Source organism: Onychomys torridus, chromosome 14 (assembly GCF_903995425.1).
Source record: "Onychomys torridus chromosome 14, mOncTor1.1, whole genome shotgun sequence".
Classification (NCBI taxonomy): Eukaryota; Metazoa; Chordata; class Mammalia; order Rodentia; family Cricetidae; genus Onychomys; species Onychomys torridus.
In genome coordinates this window covers 69,833,293-69,854,642 of record NC_050456.1, presented here as the reverse complement: position 1 = coordinate 69,854,642, position 21,350 = coordinate 69,833,293, and the positions used below count along the sequence as shown (strand labels likewise).

At 52.1% G+C, this 21,350-nt stretch overlaps 1 protein-coding gene across 2 annotated transcripts in view; it reads left to right on the top strand.

Moving 5' to 3' along the window:
* The first annotated feature begins 1,830 nt into the window (after positions 1 to 1,830).
* The window catches only part of Itpk1 (inositol-tetrakisphosphate 1-kinase), a 141,042-nt gene continuing 121,522 nt past the window's right edge, over positions 1,831 to 21,350 (top strand). Inside the window, exon 1 of one of the 2 annotated variants that reach the window (XM_036205994.1) lies at positions 1,831 to 2,094. In XM_036205994.1, the coding sequence (XP_036061887.1) occupies positions 2,000 to 2,094 (95 nt within the window). In that variant the 5' untranslated portion in view covers positions 1,831 to 1,999. The remainder of the gene's footprint in view (positions 2,095 to 21,350) is intronic. The other variant, XM_036205995.1, reaches the window with a different exon arrangement.

Sequence of the window (21,350 nt, the reverse complement as noted above, 5' to 3'; positions counted from 1 at the left end):
TCTCTCACATGGCCCTCATCACACGCTCCAGGAGTCAATGGCTTGTGTGCCTTACTCATCTCTGGACTCCAAGGCCAGAACTACCCTGCCACACCCTGGATTCCCTACTTCTGAAGAAAGGAACTCCAGCCCGTAGCATGAACCACCCAGACGACTTGCTCCGAAGAAACTCAGCCTGCACCAGGGTGTGGGGATTTCTATCCTTGGTCCAGGACCCAAAGTCTCTGCTCTCCAGGACCACCCTGCTTCTAACCCCTCTCGTCCCTTTCTCCTATTAAAGAGAAATTAAACCCACTAGATTTTATTAAAAGAGGCACCCAGGCTGCACAGCAGGGGAGCACCTGAGCTCCACTCTGGCTACAAGGAAAGATGGGTTAGTCCCAGCCAGGGAGGAGAGTGGGACATCTGTGGATGGAGAATTACTGAGCAAAACCATCAGGGCTCCCAGGATTCTGGTTCAATTACCTGATGGGATTACTATTATTATTTACGTTCATTATTTGTATGTGTACATATGCCACAGCACGACTGCAGGTCAGAGGAAAACATGGGAGTTGGTTCTCTCCTTCTACCCCGTGAGTCCTGAAGAATTGAACCCTGGTTGTTAGGTTTAGCCACAAGTGCCTTTACGGGCTGGGCCATCATCTCCTCAGCCCCGCTGACAGGATTCTTACTGTAGGCAGGCCATGGTGATCTGATAGCAGGGATGGTGAACTTCTCTGACTCAGCAGGATTCTTGTTAAAACTGAACCTAGGGGGGCCAAGGATACCGCCCAAGGTCAGGATCTACACGGAGGACTCAGTCTGACTCCAGTCCGGCCAAGGCCCATTTCTGCCCTTTTACTAACAACTTTCGATTCTTCATCTTCAATCCAAGCATTTTCTCATCTCAGACCTTCAAAAACTGTCTTTATTTCCAAAGTCAGCTTAAATGTCTCCCCCCACCCCCACCACAGGAACCCATTTTTTCCTGCCTGTGTCTGGGAAAAGCCTCCAATTTCTCCTGAAGCATTCGGATGGCTAAAATACTAATTACTACCCCATGGGCCCTGGCAGGGCAGGTGATGCAGAGAATCCAGGCACTGAAGCAGTCGCCAACCTATGCCCCTTCACCTGGCAAAGGAAAGGCTCTTCTGAAGATGCTCCGTGTACTCTTGCTGCTTCAAGTCACAGACCCTTCTCTCCCTCGGTTATAGGGCACCCCAGAGTGCGAACCTGAGTCAGCTGTGGAGATATTACAGGACAATTGCAACGAATTGCCTCCGGGGCAATCCCGCTGGGCTGCCAAGGAACAACGACGCCCAGTGGTTTGGCCAACCTCCAAGACATACACAAGGCGCCCACACCACGACTCCCTCACCCCGCACTCTGCCCTGGCCACCATCCAGCACCCCGCCACTAGCGGCGGCGCCTTTAAGACTCAGCGGCTCCCCCTGGCGGCCGCTCGCGCTTCCTCCTTCGGGAGCTCTGCTCCGGGCTCCCGCGTGTGCGCGGCGTGTGCGCGGGCGCCGGGGCACGGAGGGCGGGGGACACGGAGGCGCGCGCCCCGCGGGGTCCACGCGCGCCCGGGAGGCACGCGCTGGGGGGGGGGGAGCCGGCCCCACGGGAGGGCGTGCTCAAGTTCGGGCTCGAGGCGCGGGTGCGGTCACGGGCGGCGGCCCGATCCCTAGGACCCTCCGGCAGGCGCGCGGTGCTGCGGGGCGCACGTCCCGGCGCGGGCGAGCCCCCCGGGGCGGAGGGGGCGGGGCGGCGGCGGTGCGCGCCCACCCGCGGGGCCCAGCCAGTGGCGCGGCGCGCTGAGCCTCCGCCCCCGGCCGCTGCCCCGCCCCGGCCCGCCCCGCCGCCGCCCCGCCCGGTAGGACCGCGCGCTGAAGCCCGCTCCGCGTCCCCGCCGCCGCCGGAGGAGGTGCCCGCACGCTCGCGGCGCGCGCCGGCCCCACACGCTCGGCCTGTGGGCGATTTCCTCCGGACCCAGGCTCCCGGGCCGAGGAGGAAGAAGATGCAGACCTTCCTGAAAGGGAAGAGAGTTGGCTACTGGCTGAGCGAGAAGAAAGTCAAGAAGCTCAATTTCCAGGCCTTCGCAGAGCTGTGCAGGTGAGGAGGGACGCGGCTCGGGGACCCCCCGCTGCCGGAGCTCGGCTGCCCTCGGCGGGCGCGGGGCAGACGACGGCGACCCGGGAAGGAGCGGCGCGCGCGGGGGCTGGTTCCGAGCAGCCGGGTGGCCGCGGGGGGCCGCGGGCTGTGTCCGAGGGGAGCGTGGCCGCTGTGGGCGATGGGCTCGGACGGCGGCTCTCAGGTGCACCGGGGTCGTGCCGGGAGATCCCCGATGGTCCAGGGCGGCGGAACCCGGGAAATCGGGAGTCCAAGGCGTCAGTCAGGGGCTTGAGGGTACTTTTTGGACCGGTGTGTTTTGCTTCCTCCCTTTCCTTCCCCTTAGCAGAGCAGGGTACCCGCGTTTGTGTGGAGCCTACTACGTGCTTCGCGTGTGCACAGCTCCTGAAGCTGTCATTGCATATCACCCGGTTTAAACCCAGTTGAAATGAGTAGCGATACTTGGCTTGTCTGTGTTGATTTGCTGTCTCATTAGAGCCTCGCAGCAGCCTTGCAAATTAGCCAGGGTGGTGATTCTGGGCCACGTGTCTGAGAAGAGGGACACCCATCAACAGAGAGGTAGGGTACCTGCCTGTGGTCCCAGGGCTGAGGCGTGGCAGAGCATAGAAAGTGATGGGTGGACCCGTATAGGGTAGAATTGTCTTCTACCCTCCGGGCTGGCCACCTCGTTCTCACTGTGTTGGTGCTTCAGTGGCAGAGACCCGGGGCTGTGATAAATCTTGTTCTTAATACATTACAGAGGTGCCGAGTGCCTTGAGTCAGGTATGCCTTGCCTCTCTGCAAAGCCGATGGTTGCAGCCTCTTAACGAAAGAGAATCTAGCCCCCAAAGCCTTTTGCAAACTCGGGGTGGAAACCTTTTGTTGAGTTGTGTTTCCACTTGGTAGATTTGACTTTTAAAAATGGACATCATTTGTATTTCCATCCCTGGTGGGCGCCCCGAATCTTGGAGAATCGAGCAGTTAGTTTTCCTTATCCTTTGGTGCACAGAGGTGAGTAGCAGTCTGGGCTGGCACATAGGCCTGGCAGCGTTACCTTGTCCCTCATGGCTGTCCAAGAGCCTGCTGCTTCTCTGCCCCACAGCTGGATGGGATGGTGCCTTTTTATAAGGGGCCCTGGTTCTGCATCCCTTGGTCCCCTTGTGGGTTTGGCCAAGTCTCCCAGACAGGCCTCTTAGGAGAAAGTAGGCTTTTCATGGCTGGCAGAGCAGCCAGTGCAGCCCAGAATTCACAAGGAAATCAAGAGGAACTCAAAGCCAGAGCTTTGGAAAAGCTCAGGGCTTATGGAACATTTTTAAAAAGGACAGTTGGACGTTTGTACCGCAAATAAACACACCATGAAAAGGATGCCCTAGACAGCAGAGAATTTTGGAGAAGCCCCTCTGTCATGTTCTAGAAGTCCAGTTCAGACGTGAGGGGAGCAGAGCTCCCCCTGCTGTCATATAATTCTTAGGGAATCCCAGTTCATCCCTTCTACCTTGCTTATTGATAGCAGGATGGGTCACCCTTCATCTACACCTGAGGCTTGGCCTTGGCCTGACATGTTTCATTCTGGAATTAGTAGACTGTAGCAAAACAGCCCTAACCGAGACTGAAGGATTGGGTGCTCACTGCCAGACAGACCTGCAGCTTGGCTTGCTCTTCTCGTGGGCCCATCTGCCTTTAAAGAGGCTGGGGGTGGGAGGGGACCCAGGGCACTCCAGGGTGTCAGCCTGACTCAGGGAAATGTTCATTGAGCTTTCATTTTTTTCAGGAAGGGTTGTGAATTCAAGGTCCAGTTGCCTTCTCTTGCCCAAGTATTGGCTTCAGAGAGATGGCAGAAGGTCCCTGGGCCCTTCTAGCAGCCCAGGAATCCTAATGTGTGTTTTTATTAGAATAGCTTTAGATGCTTTGTAGCTGAAGCTTAAGAATGAAAAGAGAACGCCAGAAAGAGTTTTTTTCTGTTGCTTCTTTACTTTCAGGGCAGTGCCCCCTGGTGGCCGCGTTTTTAACTAAACAACTGTTGAGATAGTGAACTCCCCTGCCTTCCCCCCCCCCCCCCCATGTTTTGTTTATTGTGAATGCTGGAGTGGTCTGAGAAGCTCCAGAGACACTGAGTGGGCATCATCCTATTCTTGACATTCAGAAGCTGGGGGTGCAGCACTTCTGCTGTATTGATGGATGGTGAATTGTCTGTGAATTTCCTGATGAAAAGGGCCGGGGGGGGGGGGGGCTGTTGGGAAATGACTTGAATTCTGCTTCAAATGTTCGGGACAGGACCGTTCTGGGAGGACTGACTGCTAGACTGCACAGGGATGAGTAGTTTAGTTGACTGTCAGGCCTTGTGAAAATCCTATCTCGGCCAGAAGAGATCGTCTCATCTAGACCTTGTTTTACAGATGGGGAGGCGGGTGCCAAGGCTCCATACTGATCCTTTCCTTTAAGAGCTCACAGTCCACCCTGGAGACCTGGAGACTTGCTCAGAGAACAGAGCCTGTCCTTCAGGCTCTCCTACCCTTGTTAATGTCCCAGGGTTCAGCTGCTGCTAATAGTCTCCAGGGGCACTTCTCCTTTAGAGGCCGAGGTGTGTGTGTGTGTGTGTGTGTGTGTGTGTGTGTGTGTGTGCCCTCTACAATGTAACATGTTCTGTTTTTCCTGAAGGGGGTGAGCAGGGTCCTTCCATAGGTAGTTGGAACCAAATCCTGGCAGGTATAAAAGCCAACCTTTTAAATATCTGTCTGATAGGAGGGGGCCTCTGGCTGGCCATCAGATGAGCTTTGGACCAACTTGTTTCCAATGGTGTTGTTTATTCCTGTTGCTTTTCTGTGTCCTCTCCCAAGGACAGGAACACGCTCTGGTTGCGTCTGTGTACCCTTCCACCTGACTCTCTGTCTCTAACCTCGGAGTGCCTGGGATACCCCCTCACCCCTCCTCTCTATGGCTTTTCCAAGATGTGCAGCGGAGGTTCCCCAGGGGAAGTGGAGAAGAGGAGCTGGGTTGGGCCTTGGGGAGTGCTCACCTGAGGCTAGCTGCCCTGGATGTCCTTCTTTGGTGTGTAAGCCTCTCCTTCAGCTCCTCTCCTTCTCACTCTTTCCTTCTTGGAGACCTGTGTTTAGGTAGTGGTGAAGAGTCCTTTGGTGTAAGGTAGTGGTGAGCCTTGTCTGCCCCACAGTCACTTTGTTTGTTTTGAGACAGTGTATCACTGGACCAGACCCTTCTGATCTCGAACTCATGACGACCTTCCTGCCTCAGCCTCCTGAGTGGTAGGCTTAAGAATACAGCTACCACATCCATCATTCCGCTGTAGATTTTAAGGAGGTGCTTGCATGTGTCTTAGCTCATGCAAGCTTTCTAGTAGAAATGGGGAAACTGAGGCCTGAGAACGGTGAGGGACCCTGCCACCAGTTGGAGGGCTTCTGTGAGCCCAGCCTGTCTCTGTTGGAGAATGCAGCCTCCTTGTTTGCTCAGTGTCTTTTCCTTGCTAAGCAGGGCCTTTTGGGAGGCTCTTGCCCTTGAGAGACCTGGAGGCCATCTGGGCTAGCTTGGCTTTTAAGAAATCTGCTTACTGGGGCATCTCAGACCAAGTTATCTCTCTGTCCTAACGCACCAGGGCCCTGTTTATACAGGTTTCTGAAAGGACCCAGGGGTTTGTTTGTGCTTGTGTGCACCAAGCTCTTTCTGGGGTCCAGGCTAGGTATTAGGCAGTGTGTTGGCATACAGTGGTGTTCATGGGGCTTGGAATTTGGTATCAACTCTAACCTAGTCCTGGAGAGTGCTTCAAGGCCTGTTTCTTCCCCTTGGGCTCTACATTCCCACCCCACCCATCCCCTCCGCTTAGAGACAAAGTCTCACTGTGTAGCCTAGGCTGGCCTTAAACTTGAGCTCCTTCGTCCTTGTCTTCCTCCTCAGTGCTGGGGTTATAGGCATTTCTAAGCATACCTGGCAGTCTTTTTGTGTTATGTGGAGAATTGAACCCATGCATAATAGGCAAGTACTGCTAAATTAAACCCCCAACTCTATTTCATCCTTTAAAACAAGGCCATCTGGAGCTTGCTTTTTGCCGAAATAGCTTAGTATTCTGGGCTGGAATTCTAGGAGATTCTGCAGGAGGAGAAAAGAGGACCATTACCGGGATTGAATGAGCTGGTCTGTGGCTCGGCTTTTTTTTCTGTATATTTCAGCGGCGCCTGGCTTTGCCATGGTCTCAGAGCTGTGGAGGAGGGAAACATCCTGAGTCAGGTTCACTTTACAGCAGCACATGAAAACTGTAGCCCAGCCTTGCAAATAAACCTTTTCCTCCAGCTCTTAAGTGCTGACCTGCTGTGGGGGCAGACATCCAGTCTTTGATAAAACTGCCTAAGTTTCTAGGTCTGGCTTCACAGATGACCATCATGTGATGTCCATTTGGTGATCTTGGATTTGGCAGTTTGGTGGTAGGGTCTGTGATATGTGCTTATAGACCATCTTGCTAGGGGATGGGGTTGGTGGAATTGAACCTCGGGTCTTTGGGTCAGGTCAGGGAGGGGCTCACCCTGCCCAATGGCTGTTCTTTACCACTTAGCTCTGGTTCTTACAACCTTTGCCTTTGGCAGGCCGCTGCAGGCTGCTGCAGTCTCCTAGCTGGAGAATCTGAGAAAATTTATGAATGCAAAGGAGGTTGTCTCTCTCTCTCTTTTTTTTTTTTTGGTTTGGTCATTCAAAAGAATTCATTTATGCTTTGTGAAAATGTCATCTTCGTTAGTAATCCCATTACTATTATTAGCTAACATTTCTGATTTTTTCCTTTTTAATATTTAGGGCTTGAGATGCAGCTCAGTTGGTAGATTGCTTACCTACCTGGCATGCATGAGCACCTGGGCTTGGTCTCCAGCACCGCATAAAATGGGGTGTGGCTCAGGCTCCTGTAATCACAGCATTCCCAAGGTGGAGGCAGGGTGATCAGAAGTTCAAGGTTGTCTACGCAGAGTGTTCAAAACCAGCCTGGGCTATGTAGCCCTGCCTGCTGATCTAGAGTTTGATTTGTAGTAGTTCAGGGTGACCTCAAACTTACAGAGATCTGCCTACCTCTTCTTCTCAGTGCTGGGATTGAAGGTGTACCACCATGCCTCCCCCTCCCCGCACCCGTTTTCAAATACAGGCACTTGCTGAAATTCAGAGGGCCCAAAGCACATAATGAGAAGCCAGCCTGTCCTTTCTTGGCCCTGAGTTCAGCACCTCAGGGAACTCAGCAGGCTGTCTCCATGGGCGTTGATGTGACCAAAGGAGGAACCTGTAGCCAGCCTCCATTCTTTTTTTTTCTTTTTCTTTTTTTTTGGTTTTTTGAGACAGGATTTCTCTGTAGCTTTGCACCTTTTTCCTGGAACTCACTTGGTAGCCCAGGCTGGCCTCGAACTCATAGAGATCTGCCTGGCTCTGCCTCCCCAGTGCTGGGATTAAAGGCATGCGCCACCACCGCCCGGCTCAGCCTCCATTCTTAAAGTGGTTACAGTTGCTTGGTGCATGGGGCTGAGTGTCTTAGAGAAATTCCACGTTGCTGCTTCCTTTGGGCTTCTGTATTGGGGTGGTCTGTGTGTGTGTGTGTGTGTGTGTGTGTGTGTGTGTGTGTGTGTGTGTGTTTCAGCTCTTCAAAGGATTGAACCTTTTTCTTCTCCTGGGGTTGGCTTCTGCTGGCCTAGACAGTTTGACATTGGGTGCCCCATCCCTTGTCTGGATGTGCAGTGCTAGATGAGTAGTGTAGGGTCAGAGGTCACAGACATTCTACTTTTTCTTGCAGTTCTGAAACAGTTTTACTGTTTCAGTTCCAGTGGGTGACAGGGTGGGAGGGGACACAGCCCACATGTTCACCGCATGCCTGGCCAGATGCAGGGGTGAGAAGTACTGCTCTGGGTTTGCATTTCTTTCACCAGAGTGAGATTGAGGGGCTTAGCGGACACCAGACACAGCTGAGCTCCTGAACCCTGGGTGTCCTGTTCCTAATCATCAGGTCTCCCAGGCTCCCCTGGTCTCTCTCACATGAATTAGCAGGTTTGGGACATTCAGAGGAAAGCTTTGTGGTGTGGCTCCTGACTGGCTGTAAGGAGGGGTTTTGTTTTTGTTCACCTCGGTAAACGGGCTTCTGAGACAGTGTGCAGGATGTCCTTTTAAAAAGTGATACTCGCTTTGGAAAGCAGATCCTCCACTGCAAGAGCTGTGTTTTGACGGCCTTCTTCCTTTTCTGCTGGAACTGGGTCTACCCCAGCCCTCCTTCTCCAGTGCTCCTGGAGAGCTGGCCTCAGGGAAGGTGGAGAGAGAAAGCAAGACCTGCTGGGTGAAGAGGCTGGTACATGCTCACGCAGTAGGCCCTGCTTTAAGGCCCATGCCCTTCCTGTCAGCTGGAACTAGTCTCCTAACAAACAGGCCCTTCCTGGGAGCTGTGAGTGAGGGTGTAATTGTATTGGGGCAGGTCTGGCCATTCCCATTGGGCTATTTGAATTTGTCTGGGGCTTTGTCTAGCCTGCTCTGAGCCTCCTCAGAAAGCAGCCTTTGTGGCCTGCATCTCCCCAGCAGGGCCTCACAGGCTGGTGTCTGGGCCCCTTATGGTGCCAAGCTGCAGGCTGTGGTATCCCCCTCCCCCACCCCACAGTAACCCCCCCCCCCACCTGCTTTTAAGGTTCAGTAGGGTGGATCTGTCTCCAGATATGTGAAGATTTAAGAATTACTCCCAGGAGGGAACCTCCCACCCCCATCCCCCCCACCCCCACCCCAAATTCCTGCCTGAGTACCTCTGCTGCCTTCCTTAACCACCTCCCCCTCCAGGCTCATGCCTGCTGGGTACCCCACCCTTTAAACCTCTCCAAGTGTCCCAGGGCACACCTAATGGACTCTGCTAAGTCACCAGTTGTCCCTGGAGGGTGAATCAGAATCCACAAGCCAAAGGCCTTCCCCAAGAGCTTATGGGAGATGCCTTTCCTCTTTCTCTCCATCTGCTCTTCAGTGATGCTGAATCCCCCACCCCCATGGCTAGGCTTTGCATCTTGTCTGTCTCTTAAAAAAAAAAGAGGGAGAGATTTGGGATGCCAATACTTGCAACAATGCACATGGTTACTCAGAGGAGTAAGATAGGGGTCAAGGAACTGCTTGGTGCTTTTAGGAGCCTCTCTTGATCGATATGGCTCAGCTAAAGCTCCTTGTGACCCTGAAGTGCTCTGGTCAGGAGGGAAGCACCTGAGGTGGGAATTGTGGAAGGAGAAAGGGTTAAGTCCTGGGTTAGCCTCATTCATGAGCTCAGCAAATCCTGAGCAAGCGAGCAAGCAAGCAAGCGTCTGCCCAGTGCTCCTGTGCTGGGTTCTGTGGAGTTTATCCACTGGTGTCTGTGGAGATGAAGGGGAGCCAGCACTTAGGCATGTCACTCACTACAAGATTGCAGTGAGAGCCCTCATGCTTGCTAACTGGAAAGGGTTGTGTTGGGGTAGCTCATGCCACTTAGTGCTCTGGTCAGAGAAGGTCTCTGAGGAGGTGGTATTTAATGAGAGGGGCTGAGAGCTCCCTGGGAGGGGCTGAATGACTCACAGAGTGGACAGAGTCCTCTGTCTAGGAGCTACATGTCTGGCTGCCCGGTCACAGCTCTGAGCTCCACTTGCCTGAAGTGGAGCTATCTAGGAAAAGGCAGGCAGCTGCGGGTATAATTGCAGACTGGCATCTGCATCCAGAGCCTGTTCCGTGAAAGTATGATGGAGGCCATGTGTTGTGGCCATGTGACCTTCCTACCATCGGAAGGAGCTGCCACCATGCTCTGGGGACCGACTCCCTCTGGTCTGCCTCAGTTCCACCCTTGCGTTCGGGAAGTTGAAACTGTGGGCCCAAGGGTGGGACGCCGGTGGGCCTCAGGTCAGCTGGCCTTGCTCAGAGCCTGGGGCTGGTGGAAGACCCAAGTGATGCTTGTGCTTTGTGGTAGTCATTTATTTGCTGCTGACGAATGCTTGCCCAGCTTGCCCAACCAAAGGCGCCTGGGCAGTTGGTGCAACACACATCTGTCTTCATCGTTGTCCAGCCGTCTCAGAAGGTGAACCCTCTCCAGGAAAGCAGGCTGGGGGTTTTCTTGTGGAATGCCCTGGTGATGCTTCTGGAACATGCAAACTGTCATCCTTTGTGTTACTGGGCCTCATAACAAAACTCTTACGTGTAGGCAGCACTGGTTAAGTAGGCTAAACCAAGACTGGGCAGGTCCCCACTTCTTAGGCAGGGCGTTTTTCGGATGAGCACGTTGGAAGCAGAGATTACCAGACAGGTGGTCTGTGCACATAGTCTTTGGCTGTGGGATCTTGAGGCCCGGGTCTCTCCGTCCCTGGTGCTCACACTATGTCTACCATGAGCTAAAGGTCATCAGATGCCTTGCTGAAGCCCCTGCCCACAGGAGAGAGGCAAGGCAGGGTCACGAGGCAGGTGGCCACATTTTGGGAAATCCGTTCTCCACATCTTTTAAGATTTCTTGACCCTGGCTGCTGGTTTGCTTTGGAGTGTGCTGGTGGGGCTGGAAAGAGATGTTCCTGGGGTCTGGCCAGCCACAGTCAGGACTGGTTATCTGAGGAGGGAAGCTCAGAGGTTGGGGGAAGGTGAGGACACAGTTCCAAGGTGTTTTCTTCTGTAGCTTCTGGACTCTTCATCAGCTGACTGTGTGTGGCATTCATGTGCTCTTAGGCCCAAGCTGGGAAGCCGGGATGGCTGGCTTGTGAAGTGGCCGTCAAACCTTTGAAGGGCTATGTTTTACCTCCTCTCTTCTTCCTTGTACGTTAAGTAGCTCACATTGGATCTCAGAGGCTGCTGGGAACCTACACAGACCTGGCATGATTGTAGATGGGAAACCGACTCTCCCAGGTGGGTGGTACATCTATGTTTGCTAGATGAGAATTTAGATTCAGGGAGAGTCGGGATTCCCCCTTGGGGCTGGTTGACTCTTGAAACCACACTGCTTCCCCTCCGCCAGGTCACCTTGTCTTAAACATAATATCCGTCCACCATCCACTCCACTCGGTACCCAGTCTCCGAGGAAAGTCAGAGGGTTGTAAGCTGAGCATCCTCAGTGTGCATTTGCTGTCCCAGAGGGTGGTGGGCGGTGGAGATGGCACTGAGCTCAGAGCTCAAGACTTGGCCAGCTGGCTGTGGTGACTGTGCTGTTCCTCCTCCCTGCCTCTCTGTTCCTCCGGGGCTGGCGAGTGTGGCAGGTGCTTAGAGAAGGAAAGAGAAAGAGAGTCCTCTCCTAGGGGCGAGAGGCGACAGACAGGTAGCCCTCTCTCCTGAAGGCCTTTTCTGGGGGTGCTGTCCACTGTTTTCTAGGAGGGCAGAGGGTGGCAGGTGGGTACCAGGGTCAGAGAGGCCTCTTCCTTAGTTTCGCTTTCATTTCTCTCTGAACACTCTTGTTTCCACCCAGCAGCCAGGCCTGGGCTGCTGAGGCGAGGGAACGTGGGGACAGATGTGACCTAGTGAGGCTCCCAGGCCACTCTTCGCTCTGGACTAGATCTGGGGATGAGCCTGATGACTTCCTTTTAAAAACACCCCATATACTCCTTTACATGCTCATGGGATAGGTACCCATAACTACCTTCTGCATACCAGCCACCCCTGGGGTCAGGACGGCTGAGGGAGTTCTGTTAGGGCCATCGTTTGGCCACAGCGTGCCAGGCTTGGGGCCTCTTAGAACCCTGGGATCAGTTTCTTTCGGGGAATAAAGCTGTATGGGCCTGTTGGTGTCTCGCTGGATGACGTTTCCTCATTACCCTAGACCTCCCCCATGTCTCTGAGACACAGAAAAGAGACTGAAGGATGGAGCCGTTTAACCCCAGATATAGAGTCAGCAGACGGGCAGCTCAGATTCGAACCTGTCTTGGTTTATTAGGGTCCTAGTACCCATCATGCGATTCCCAAGGCCTGTTGCCTCCATCCTGGGGCAAGCCTGGCTGGTGTGGGAACAGTTGTTCTTCATGTACCCCCTTTTGTCACCTTGAGCCAAATTCAGCCACACGGTAGCCTGTATTCCAGGAGGCTTGGGTACCCAGTCCCTTTAATGCTCTGGGGACGGCTGAAGCTGTGGGGATGGTCAGAGAAGTCCACTTCCAGCTTCTGACTTGAAAATCTGCAGGTGCCCCAGTTGGTGGGACGTGGTTCCTTCTTGGAGTGGTAGAGCTGTCATGGGCTGCATAGAATGAATGCATGGGGTCAGGAGATCTTGTTCAAGCCGTGGGAGTGGAGCCTCCTGGAAGACATACTGTGTGACGGGATGTTCACAATGCCACCCACTGCTTGCCATCTCTCTGTGGAAATAGGCTCAGAAAGAACCCTCTGGAGTTTTGTGCTTGGTTGCTCCAGCGTGTGGAATTTGAATGTCAGTACTGGTGACTCCATAGCCCACATCCTTGGCTATGTATTGCTTGCCAGAGGGCATCAGGTGCTGATTCATTTATACCCATTCTGGTCAGGGTGCTGGGTCTGTCGAGGAGACCTGCCGTAGTGTGGGTGGCTGTCCTGTGCTGCCGAGCATGGCTGCCCTGTTTGTAAAGTGCTCTGTTTTAAGCCCTGACTCTGGGTATAGCCTAGTGTCCTTACCCACCATGCCCTGAGCTCTTGTGCACAAGGCCACGAGATCCACTCTGTTTAACTGCTATTCATGTTCCTTCTAGGGGACCAGTTTTGGGGACCCTGGAACCTTATCCACTAAAGCTAGAACCTTAGAAGGTTTGCAAAACTGTTTACAAAGATCTTCCAAATCTGGCAGTCTTTTGGGAATATTTTTTTTTCGGGGGGTAGTGGGCAGTCTCTGGGCCTCAGAAGAGTGGCTGAGGGATTGCTTCTTGTGTGACTTTGGGACATGGACTTAGCTTCTCTGTGCAGATGGAGTAAGTGAGGGCGCCATATTGCCAGGTTCAGCCAGTGGGAACTGTTACGCTCCAGTTGACCTGAAAAGGTTCTGTATCCTGGAGCTCCAGCTCTAGCATCCCTGGGAGGAAGGGAAGGGAAGATGGGACAAGGCAGGGATGTAGCCTCAAAGGCCTCTTGGCTAGATTCCTGTCAGAGCAGGGGTCCCCAATGGACCTCCTCACTAGGTGGCTGACTTGGCTGTGTTTCGGTCCTCTCTGGTCTTTATTTTCTCCCTGGTTGGACTTGCTCTTGGTAACTGTGCATCAGAAGTATTCAGAATGCATAGACTTCTGTCCTCTTTCCTGTCCAGAGGCTAGCCCTGGAACTTGCTGCCCCTTGGTCACCTGATTTACACGTGTTAAGGTGACTTTCTGCAGGGTGAAGGGTGGAGGTTTGAGCTAGAGGAATATGGTTTAGAACCTTCATAGCTGAGGCGGCGGCGGCAGCGCACGCCTTTAATCCCAGCACTTGGGAGGCAGAGGCAGGTGGATCCCTGTGAGTTCAAGGCCAGCCTGGGCTACAGAGTGAGTTCCAGGAAAGGCACCGAAGCTACACAGAGAAACCTTGTCTCAAAAACAAAAACAAAAACACCCACAACAAACAAACAAACAAACAAACAAGTAAAGGTCTTGGCAGGTGCAAGCTCAGAGGGGCAGGCCTTGCATGTCTGTGCAGTGGACATTTGCCCTTACAGTTCTGGAGTCCTCAAGTATCCCTTTTTTGACCTGGACAGTACTGAGTCGGGGCTGTTCTGTTCTTGGCCATTGCTGGTGGACTCCATCCCTGCCATTGATAAATTATTTTTGTTGATGTTCTCAAGGTGAGTGGTACCCCCTGCCTCAATCTAGTGGCCTTGCTGGGAATTCTTCTATTTTGGGGTGTTCTCATGGGTGAGGAGGATTGGTTGGGTAGGTGTCCCTTCACCTGAGGCAACCCTTTGGAATGTGGCCAGTTCTGTGTGTGCCTCAAACCAGCATATATGGTTGAGTAGTGGGGACAGGGTGATTGGTCTAAGGGTCAAGGTGATTAGATGGCCAGTCCTGCAAGCCAAAGGGTGGATGGGTTCTGAGAGAAACCTGGGTGCTACCTGGGTCCTGTGCTAAGGGGGATGTGCTGGCTCTCATGGTATTTGGTTCATGGAGAATCTGCCTTCAGGTATAGGTGAATCTTGGGCCTCAATCGATGGCCCTTACAGCCTGTCATGTGTCTCTTTCCCTGCTGTTATCTACCTGGTTTACTCTCAGGCCCATGTGATATGAGGTGAATCTGCACAGCTGGCTTCTAGGCTGTACCAGAGTTGGCCTGAGTTCCCTAGTGTGTTTCCTCATTTGTCCCCTGTCACAATCCTGCAAAGGCCATGTTTCCAGGACCCTAATTTCCTAATCGCACTTGCCTGGAGTCATACAGCTTGTGGGTGTTGGAGATGGCTCAGAGTTGGCCTTGCCAGCCTAGGGCCCCACTGGGTCCTCAGGCCTAGGTTTATAGGGGCAGGGAGTCATTGTGACCTGTCACCCTGAGCCACAGCCTGTCTCTGAAGCAAGATTTCATCTAGGGAGTGATAGGTTAGGGATGGGCCATTCCCTTCACAAGGTCTCAGTGGTGATGAGGTGGACCCCCAAAGATGCTGCTCTTCCTAGAGGCAGTGGGATGAGGTGGCAGCCAGGTGAGGGAAGGTCCTCTGTTTCTGGGATCAATTGCCAGCCATGTGAGGGCAAGGGCTGCTATGTATCATCTCTCAGGTCTGGAGAGTGTAAAAACCCTAGGTGGGGGCCCAAGATTTCACACACACTGTCTAGAGCCAGGACGCTATTCCTAAGAGGAGAGAGGTAAGCGCCCACATAAGTCAGAGCCTCAGCACTGGCCACCTTTGTCTTTAAATAAGTCCGATTCTGCTTTGTTCCTATGTGTCAGTCTACACAGATGTGCCCAAGGAGCTAGGGTCCGAAGGCTGGTGGATGGACATCCTTGGATGAGGGCTGGTGTCCCCAGAGTGAAGGATGAGGTTGCTGTGCGGACCCTGAGGTATTGATACCGAAGTGTTTTGGAGTGAAACAGTCCATGTGTTTGTTCTGTAAACACATCGGCCTGTTGCCATTTGGCTGTGCTCTGCTTGGGGAGAGTTGAGCTGTCTATCTGCCAGGATCCCTGAGGATCCTGTGAGCCAGGAGCAGCTGTGACCAATCAATTGGGTCATTGGATCCAGAGGGATTCTGGCCTGGGGAGGGGGGACATTGACCTATCCAGGCCTCAGCTCTAATGGTGTGTCAAGCCAGGTCCTGGCATCTCGTTGCTGAGAGCAAGTCCCATGGGAGCTGTAGAAGGCCCCTCTGGGAACATTTCCACCTGGAAAAGTGGAGGCAGTGGTTGCCAGACTGCTGTTGGCCACAGACCTCAGCAGTCACTTGAGGACCCTGTGCAGAGTGGACAGGTAGTGGGGTTGAGGGGGATACTTAGGCCAACAGGGCCTGGTTAGGGTTTGAGGCCTTGTCCTTCCTGGAGCCAGTGAAGAGGAGAGCTGTTTGGAGTTCTTCCCTCTGCTTGCTCAACCTCTCTCTGTCAGGTGCCTCCTCTACTGGGTGGCCCAGATTCCCAGGTGTGAACTTTGGCAGTAACAGCCAGGTTGCACAGCTATGTGGACGATGTGCTATGGAAGCTCTGAAATGAAGGGCTGCTCCCAGCCCTCCTCGCTGTGGCCACCACGAACAGCAGGCCTTGCCCAACCTTCGTCCTGTCCACTGGGAAGAATACTCTTGGGCCTTGAGCTGCCCAGGGACGCAGAAACTGGGGTCAGAGCTCTGTGTGGGGGGATGTGTTACACGTCCTCCGTGAGAATCCAGCTCAAAGGTCCTGGGAAGTGAGTTTGCCCTCCACCACTTCTGCTTAGCAGTGGGGCTTCCTGCTGTCAGGTTGGATATCCAGAGACCCTCAGGGCAGGGCCGGCCCGATTTAGGCCATGGGAGGTCATGAAGAGGGTCGTTGGTTAATCAGCTGATGAAGCCACAGCTCTGGAAACTGAAACTAGACTTGGTAAGTCAGGGACTTGACCCGTGCAATTCTGAGAAGCCTCTGGGGCCTGGCTCAGGCAGGCTGCGAGAGATACCAAACAACTGTGGTTAAAAGGCCCTACCCCAAAAGAAAGGAGAGATGAGGCGGGGGATGAAGACACACTAGCACACCACCAGAAGCTGAGCGTGTAGTAACCCTGGTACTGGGAAGGTTGAAGCAGGAGGATCTCCAGTTCAAGGCCGGCATGGACAAGAGAGAGAGAGAGAGAGAGAGAAACTACCCATGTCCCCAAATCAAATGGCACCAAGGGCTTGTGGGTAAAGTGGGTCCTCTTACACTAAGCCAGTTCCCAGAGGCAGTTGTGTTGCCATTTGTGTGTTCTTAGACTTGTTCTGTGTTCATAAGCAAACACGAGAATGGACACACATGCACTCTTGCGGGCACCCGAGGCCCTTCTGCACTTTTTCCTCTGTCTTCATTGACTTTGAATTGTCAGTGTTTAGGAAATGATGCCCGAAGACAGGTTACCTTTGCTATTCTTGGGCAACACTGGGCTTGTACGTGTTCTTTTCGGTCTCCTTGGAGACTAGACCTCCCCAGGGCTCATCGGGACCCTTTCCCCTTGTTTTAGTCAGCGCTGGCTCCTGTAACAAATACCACAGCTTACGGGCTTGAAATATATTCAGTTGTCCTGCTTGGAGACCAGAGGTGCAGGCAAGGCTTTCTTCCTGGCTCCTGGTGAAGGCTTTCTTCCTAACATACGAGCAGCTGCTTTCTAGGTGCATCCAGTGTCAGGAAGGGAGAGCAAACTGATCTTTTTTTTTTTTTTTTAAGTAAGGGCGCTTTCCCACGTGGGAGTCCCATCCTTATGATCTCATCTAAACCTGATTTCTTCCCGAAGACCTATCTCCAGATACTGTCTCATTGAAGAGTAAGGCTTCAACTTTTGGAAGGACTCGACTTTCAATGTGATGCCTCTTTCACACTGCAGAGGGGCTCCACAATGCAGCCTGAGTCACTGCCCTCCCTTATCAGGCTGGGAGGGGCTTCAGGATCTAGCCTTCACATCAGATGCTATGTAGGAGGCAGGCTGTCAGGTGTGCTAAAACCAGGCCAGCATCTAGGGCATGACCAAACCTGAGCTCTGTAAAATGGATTATCAGCTCCCAACTGTGGGGCGGTTTGGGGATGAGGAGGCTCCCACTGAGCTGATGGAGGTGGGTCCTAGCACAATGAACTACGGTATGATTTTGATTTATTTTCATCTAAACTTTTTTTCCCCCAGCTGAAGATACATTTGAAGGCTGACTCTTACTGTTGATCAAAATTGGTCTAGGGCAGGTGGCTAATGTGGCCCTTAAGCAGAAGGGGCTGATCTTGGGCCATGTCCCTCTCCAGTCTTATGCCAGTCAGGGTGGGGAGCTGAGGCCTGTGGAGGGCTGAGCAGGGCCTGGGAGGGTGAAGACCCAGCAAGGCTCACTTCCTCAGCGCCCCTCCCTCGTCTAAGCAATGCTTCCTCCTCACCCTGATCCCATTTGCTTGTGAGAAGGGCCACAGTTGCCCTGGCTTGCACTGAACCCCAGCTGAAGTAGACAGATGGGTATCATCTCCTCCCTGAAGTTAGCCCTCCGCAGACAGCATCAACCCCAAATCTGAAGAGATTTCCACCGCACGCCTGCCCACATTTCTTTCTTGTGTGTTCTCTTCCTTTTGGTATATAATTGTCATAGACTCCAAGTCATTGTACATGTAGCGTTTTGGTTTCTGATTTCTACACCTGGCATTGTAGTGTAAACAGAGTCCATATTTATACTTTATACTGTCTTGCCTCGCACCCCACCCCCTCTCCCTTCCTCTCTCCTTCTTTTGATGTTGCTGCTGGCATGTTAAGCACACAGTCTCTAATAGAGAGTGTCTTGGTGACCAGAAATCTAACGGTCTCCCACGGAGTACGGCCCCAGTCCCATGAAATTGTCTTTTAAAAATTTTATTTTGGGGGCCAGGTATTGTAGCATATGCCTTTAATTCCAGCACTCAGGAGACAGAGGCAGGTGGATCTCTGTGAGTTCCAGCCTGGTCTACATAGTGAGTTCCAGGCTAACCAGGGCTACATACAGAGTGAGACCCCGTCTCAAAAGGAAACAAAAACCAAACCAACAAATACGAGGTTTTTGTTTTGTTTTGTTTTTTATTTTTGTTTTTGTTTTTTTGAGACAGGGTTTCCCTGTGTAGCTTTGCACCTTTCCTGGATCTCACTTGGTAGCCCAGGCTGGCCTCGAACTCACAGAGACCCACCTGGCTCTGCCTCCCGAGTGCTGGGATTAAAGGTGTGCACCACCACCACCTGGCTACAAGTTTTATTTTGATCAGTTTTTTTTTTTATGAATATCTCTGCCCGGCACATGTGATGTTTTTGTGCATAGCAAGTATACATTAGGTTATGTGTGTGAGAAAGTATAAAAAAACTTCCCAAAGAATAAAGTACAGTAAAGACGGTCTCTAATTGCTGTAGGATGGATCTGCTTATTATGTATGCTGTGCTTTATTGAGCTGTAATCTTCTTACTGACTTTTTAGGATTCTTTCAGTTTTCTTGCCAGGGTAGGAAACACTACACATACATCACTATGAATGCAAATGTTTTCCTTCCTTTTCTGATTCCTTTTTCTTTCTCTGAGACAGGGTCTCTCTGTAGCTTTGGAGCCTGTCCTGGACTAGCTCTGTAGACCAGGGATTAAAGGTATGAGCCACCACCACCCACCAAACTTGTTTTTTAAAATTAATTAAAAGGAATCAGATAGCCAGGCGGTGATGCCTCACGCCTTTAATTCCATCACTCAGGAGGCAGAGGCAAGTAGCTCTGAGTTTGAGGCCAGCCTAGTCTACAGAGCAAGTTCCAGGCCAGCCAGGGCTACATAGAGAATCCCTGTCTCAAGGAAAAAAGAAAAAAGAAGATTTTTGTTTTTAATTGTGTGTATGTGTCTGTGTCTGAGTGTGGGTGTGTGCACATGAATACAGGTGTCTGTGGAGGTCAGAGTTGTGAGATCCCCCTGGAACTGCAGGTAGTTGTGAATCTGTCCTCAGGAGCTTTAATCTGTGGAGGCAGGTGGGGGCAGAGAACAAGCATATTAAGTAATTAAGGGGGTCAATCCAGCTGGGACCAGGGAATGGCCAGCAGAGATAGGAGTCTGGGGCAGGCCCCATTGCAGTCAGGGAAGGCTTTTCCAAAGACTAGAATCCAGGTTGCTCTCTGAACAGTGGGAGAGAAATCAGCTTCAGAAAGGTTGGCATGGGGCATCCCAGGCATCAAATAAGTTGTAAAGCCTGAGACACAGTAAGTTCAAAAGCGCTGAGATAGGACAAGGGAGCCGGGAGCTTGTGTTTGGGGATGAGGTGATGTGGTTGAAACAAGGTCTGTGAGAGGGAGGACACTGGAAAGGCTGGCAGGGGTCAGTGCTCAGGAGATTTTGGCTCATGGTGCACCTGAAGGCCAGAGCAGCTCACCCTCTGAAGCCGCTCATGGGCATTAGGTGCCTTGGCCCTGTGCGTGTTGTCCCCAGGGGAGAGTAGACGTCAAGTGAAAAGTCACTCAGCATCCTTGGGCCTGCACACCCGCAGTGGGTGATGGTGTCCTGGAGCAGGTCTCTCTCTTTCAACGGGTGGAAATGTGCCCCCAGACACAGGACTCCTCTGCTCTCAAAACAGCCTGGGCTCCAGCAGGCTTCAGTTCTAGATGTCTTCCTGCTGCCCACAGAAGACACAGGTGTTGGCTCCGGAACAGGAGGGACCTGGGTCTACACTTGTTTCTATACTTCCACAAAGCTGTGGATTGTGGCACATCATTGAGTTCCCCTGAGCCTCAGTTTCTACATCCGCAGCATTAAAGAAGCCCTTCTGTCTTAGTCGATGTTCTGTTGCCCTGAAGAGACACCATGACCAAGGCACCTCTTAGGAATTTCTTCCTAAGAATGTCAGTTTTCTTGAAGCTGTTGTGAATGGGATCCCCCTCTCCCCGCCCAATTTCTTTCTTGGCAAGTTCATTATTGGTACGTTGAAAAGCTACTGGTGTTTTATATATTGAATGCTTATCCTGTTCCTTTGATGAAATATGTATCGGACGTAAGAGCTTTTTGGTGGAACGACTAGGATCTTTTAACCAGGATCATGCCGTCCACAAACAGTAGCTCTCTGACTTCTTTCCCTTGAACGTCCATATTTGTTTGTCTCGTGATTGTGCTCTAGCCAAGATTGTGAGTGCTCTACTGAGCAGCCGTGATGTGAGTGGGTGGAGAGGGTGAGTGGCAGGTACTTTCAGGTTTCCCCCACTGGCACCAAGCTGACTCTAGTGTTGTCAACTCGCCTTTATGAGGCTAAGATACGGCTTGTCTGGTTCTAGTTTCTTGTGGGCTTTCATCAGATATTGAACTTTGTCAAAGTCGTCTCTGTGTCTGTTGAGATGACCATGTAACTTATGTCCTTAAGTCTATTTATTTGTCTTTCTGAGACAGGATTTCGCTACGTGTTCAGACTGGCTTTGAACTCATGGTGGTCCTCCTCCTCAGCCTCCCGAGTGCTAGAATTATAGGTCTGTGCCACAATGCCAGGCATTAATAAGCTCTTGAATATGTTTTGCAAGAAGTTTCCTGAGGATTTTTGCATATGTATTCCTCAGGGGTGTTAATTAATCTGTAGTTTTCTGTATTTGCTGTGTCTTTATTTTGGTATTCAGGTCATAGCGGCTTCCTAACTGAACTTCACAGCATTCCTTCTCCTTCTGTTTGTCGAACAGTTTGAATGATACAGGCATTAGCTTGTGATTATGAAGTCCCACCCCTAGCTGAGGATGATTGGTGATTGGTAGCTGTGGGAAGAGGAGAGTTGGTTTTCTTTAAAGGTGTGGTACTTGGTAGGTCAAACATACTTCAGTGGCTGGCCACACACCCTAGAATAGATAGTCAGGACTAACCGAATGCAATTGGGTAGGTTTGGAATGGGGCAGATCTGGGAGGAGCTGGGGAAGGGGCGTGAGTATGACCAAAACACAATGAATGAAATTCTCAGAGAATTTAGAGTGATTTAGTGTGTGTGCATGTGCAATACCCCACTCCTGGTACCACCTTATATCTTAGTCATTGCTTTGTTACTATGAAGAGAGACCATGGCCAAAGCAACTTTAAGCATTTAATTGTGGGCTTGCTTACAGTTTCAGAGGTCAGTCCATTATTAGCATGGCAGGGAGCATGGCAGGATGCAGGCAGACTTGGTGTTGGAGAAAGAAGTAGCTAAGTGTTCTACATCCTGATCTACAGGCAGCAGGAAGAAAAGACACTAAGCCTGGCTTGGGCATTTAAAACCTCACACCCAGGG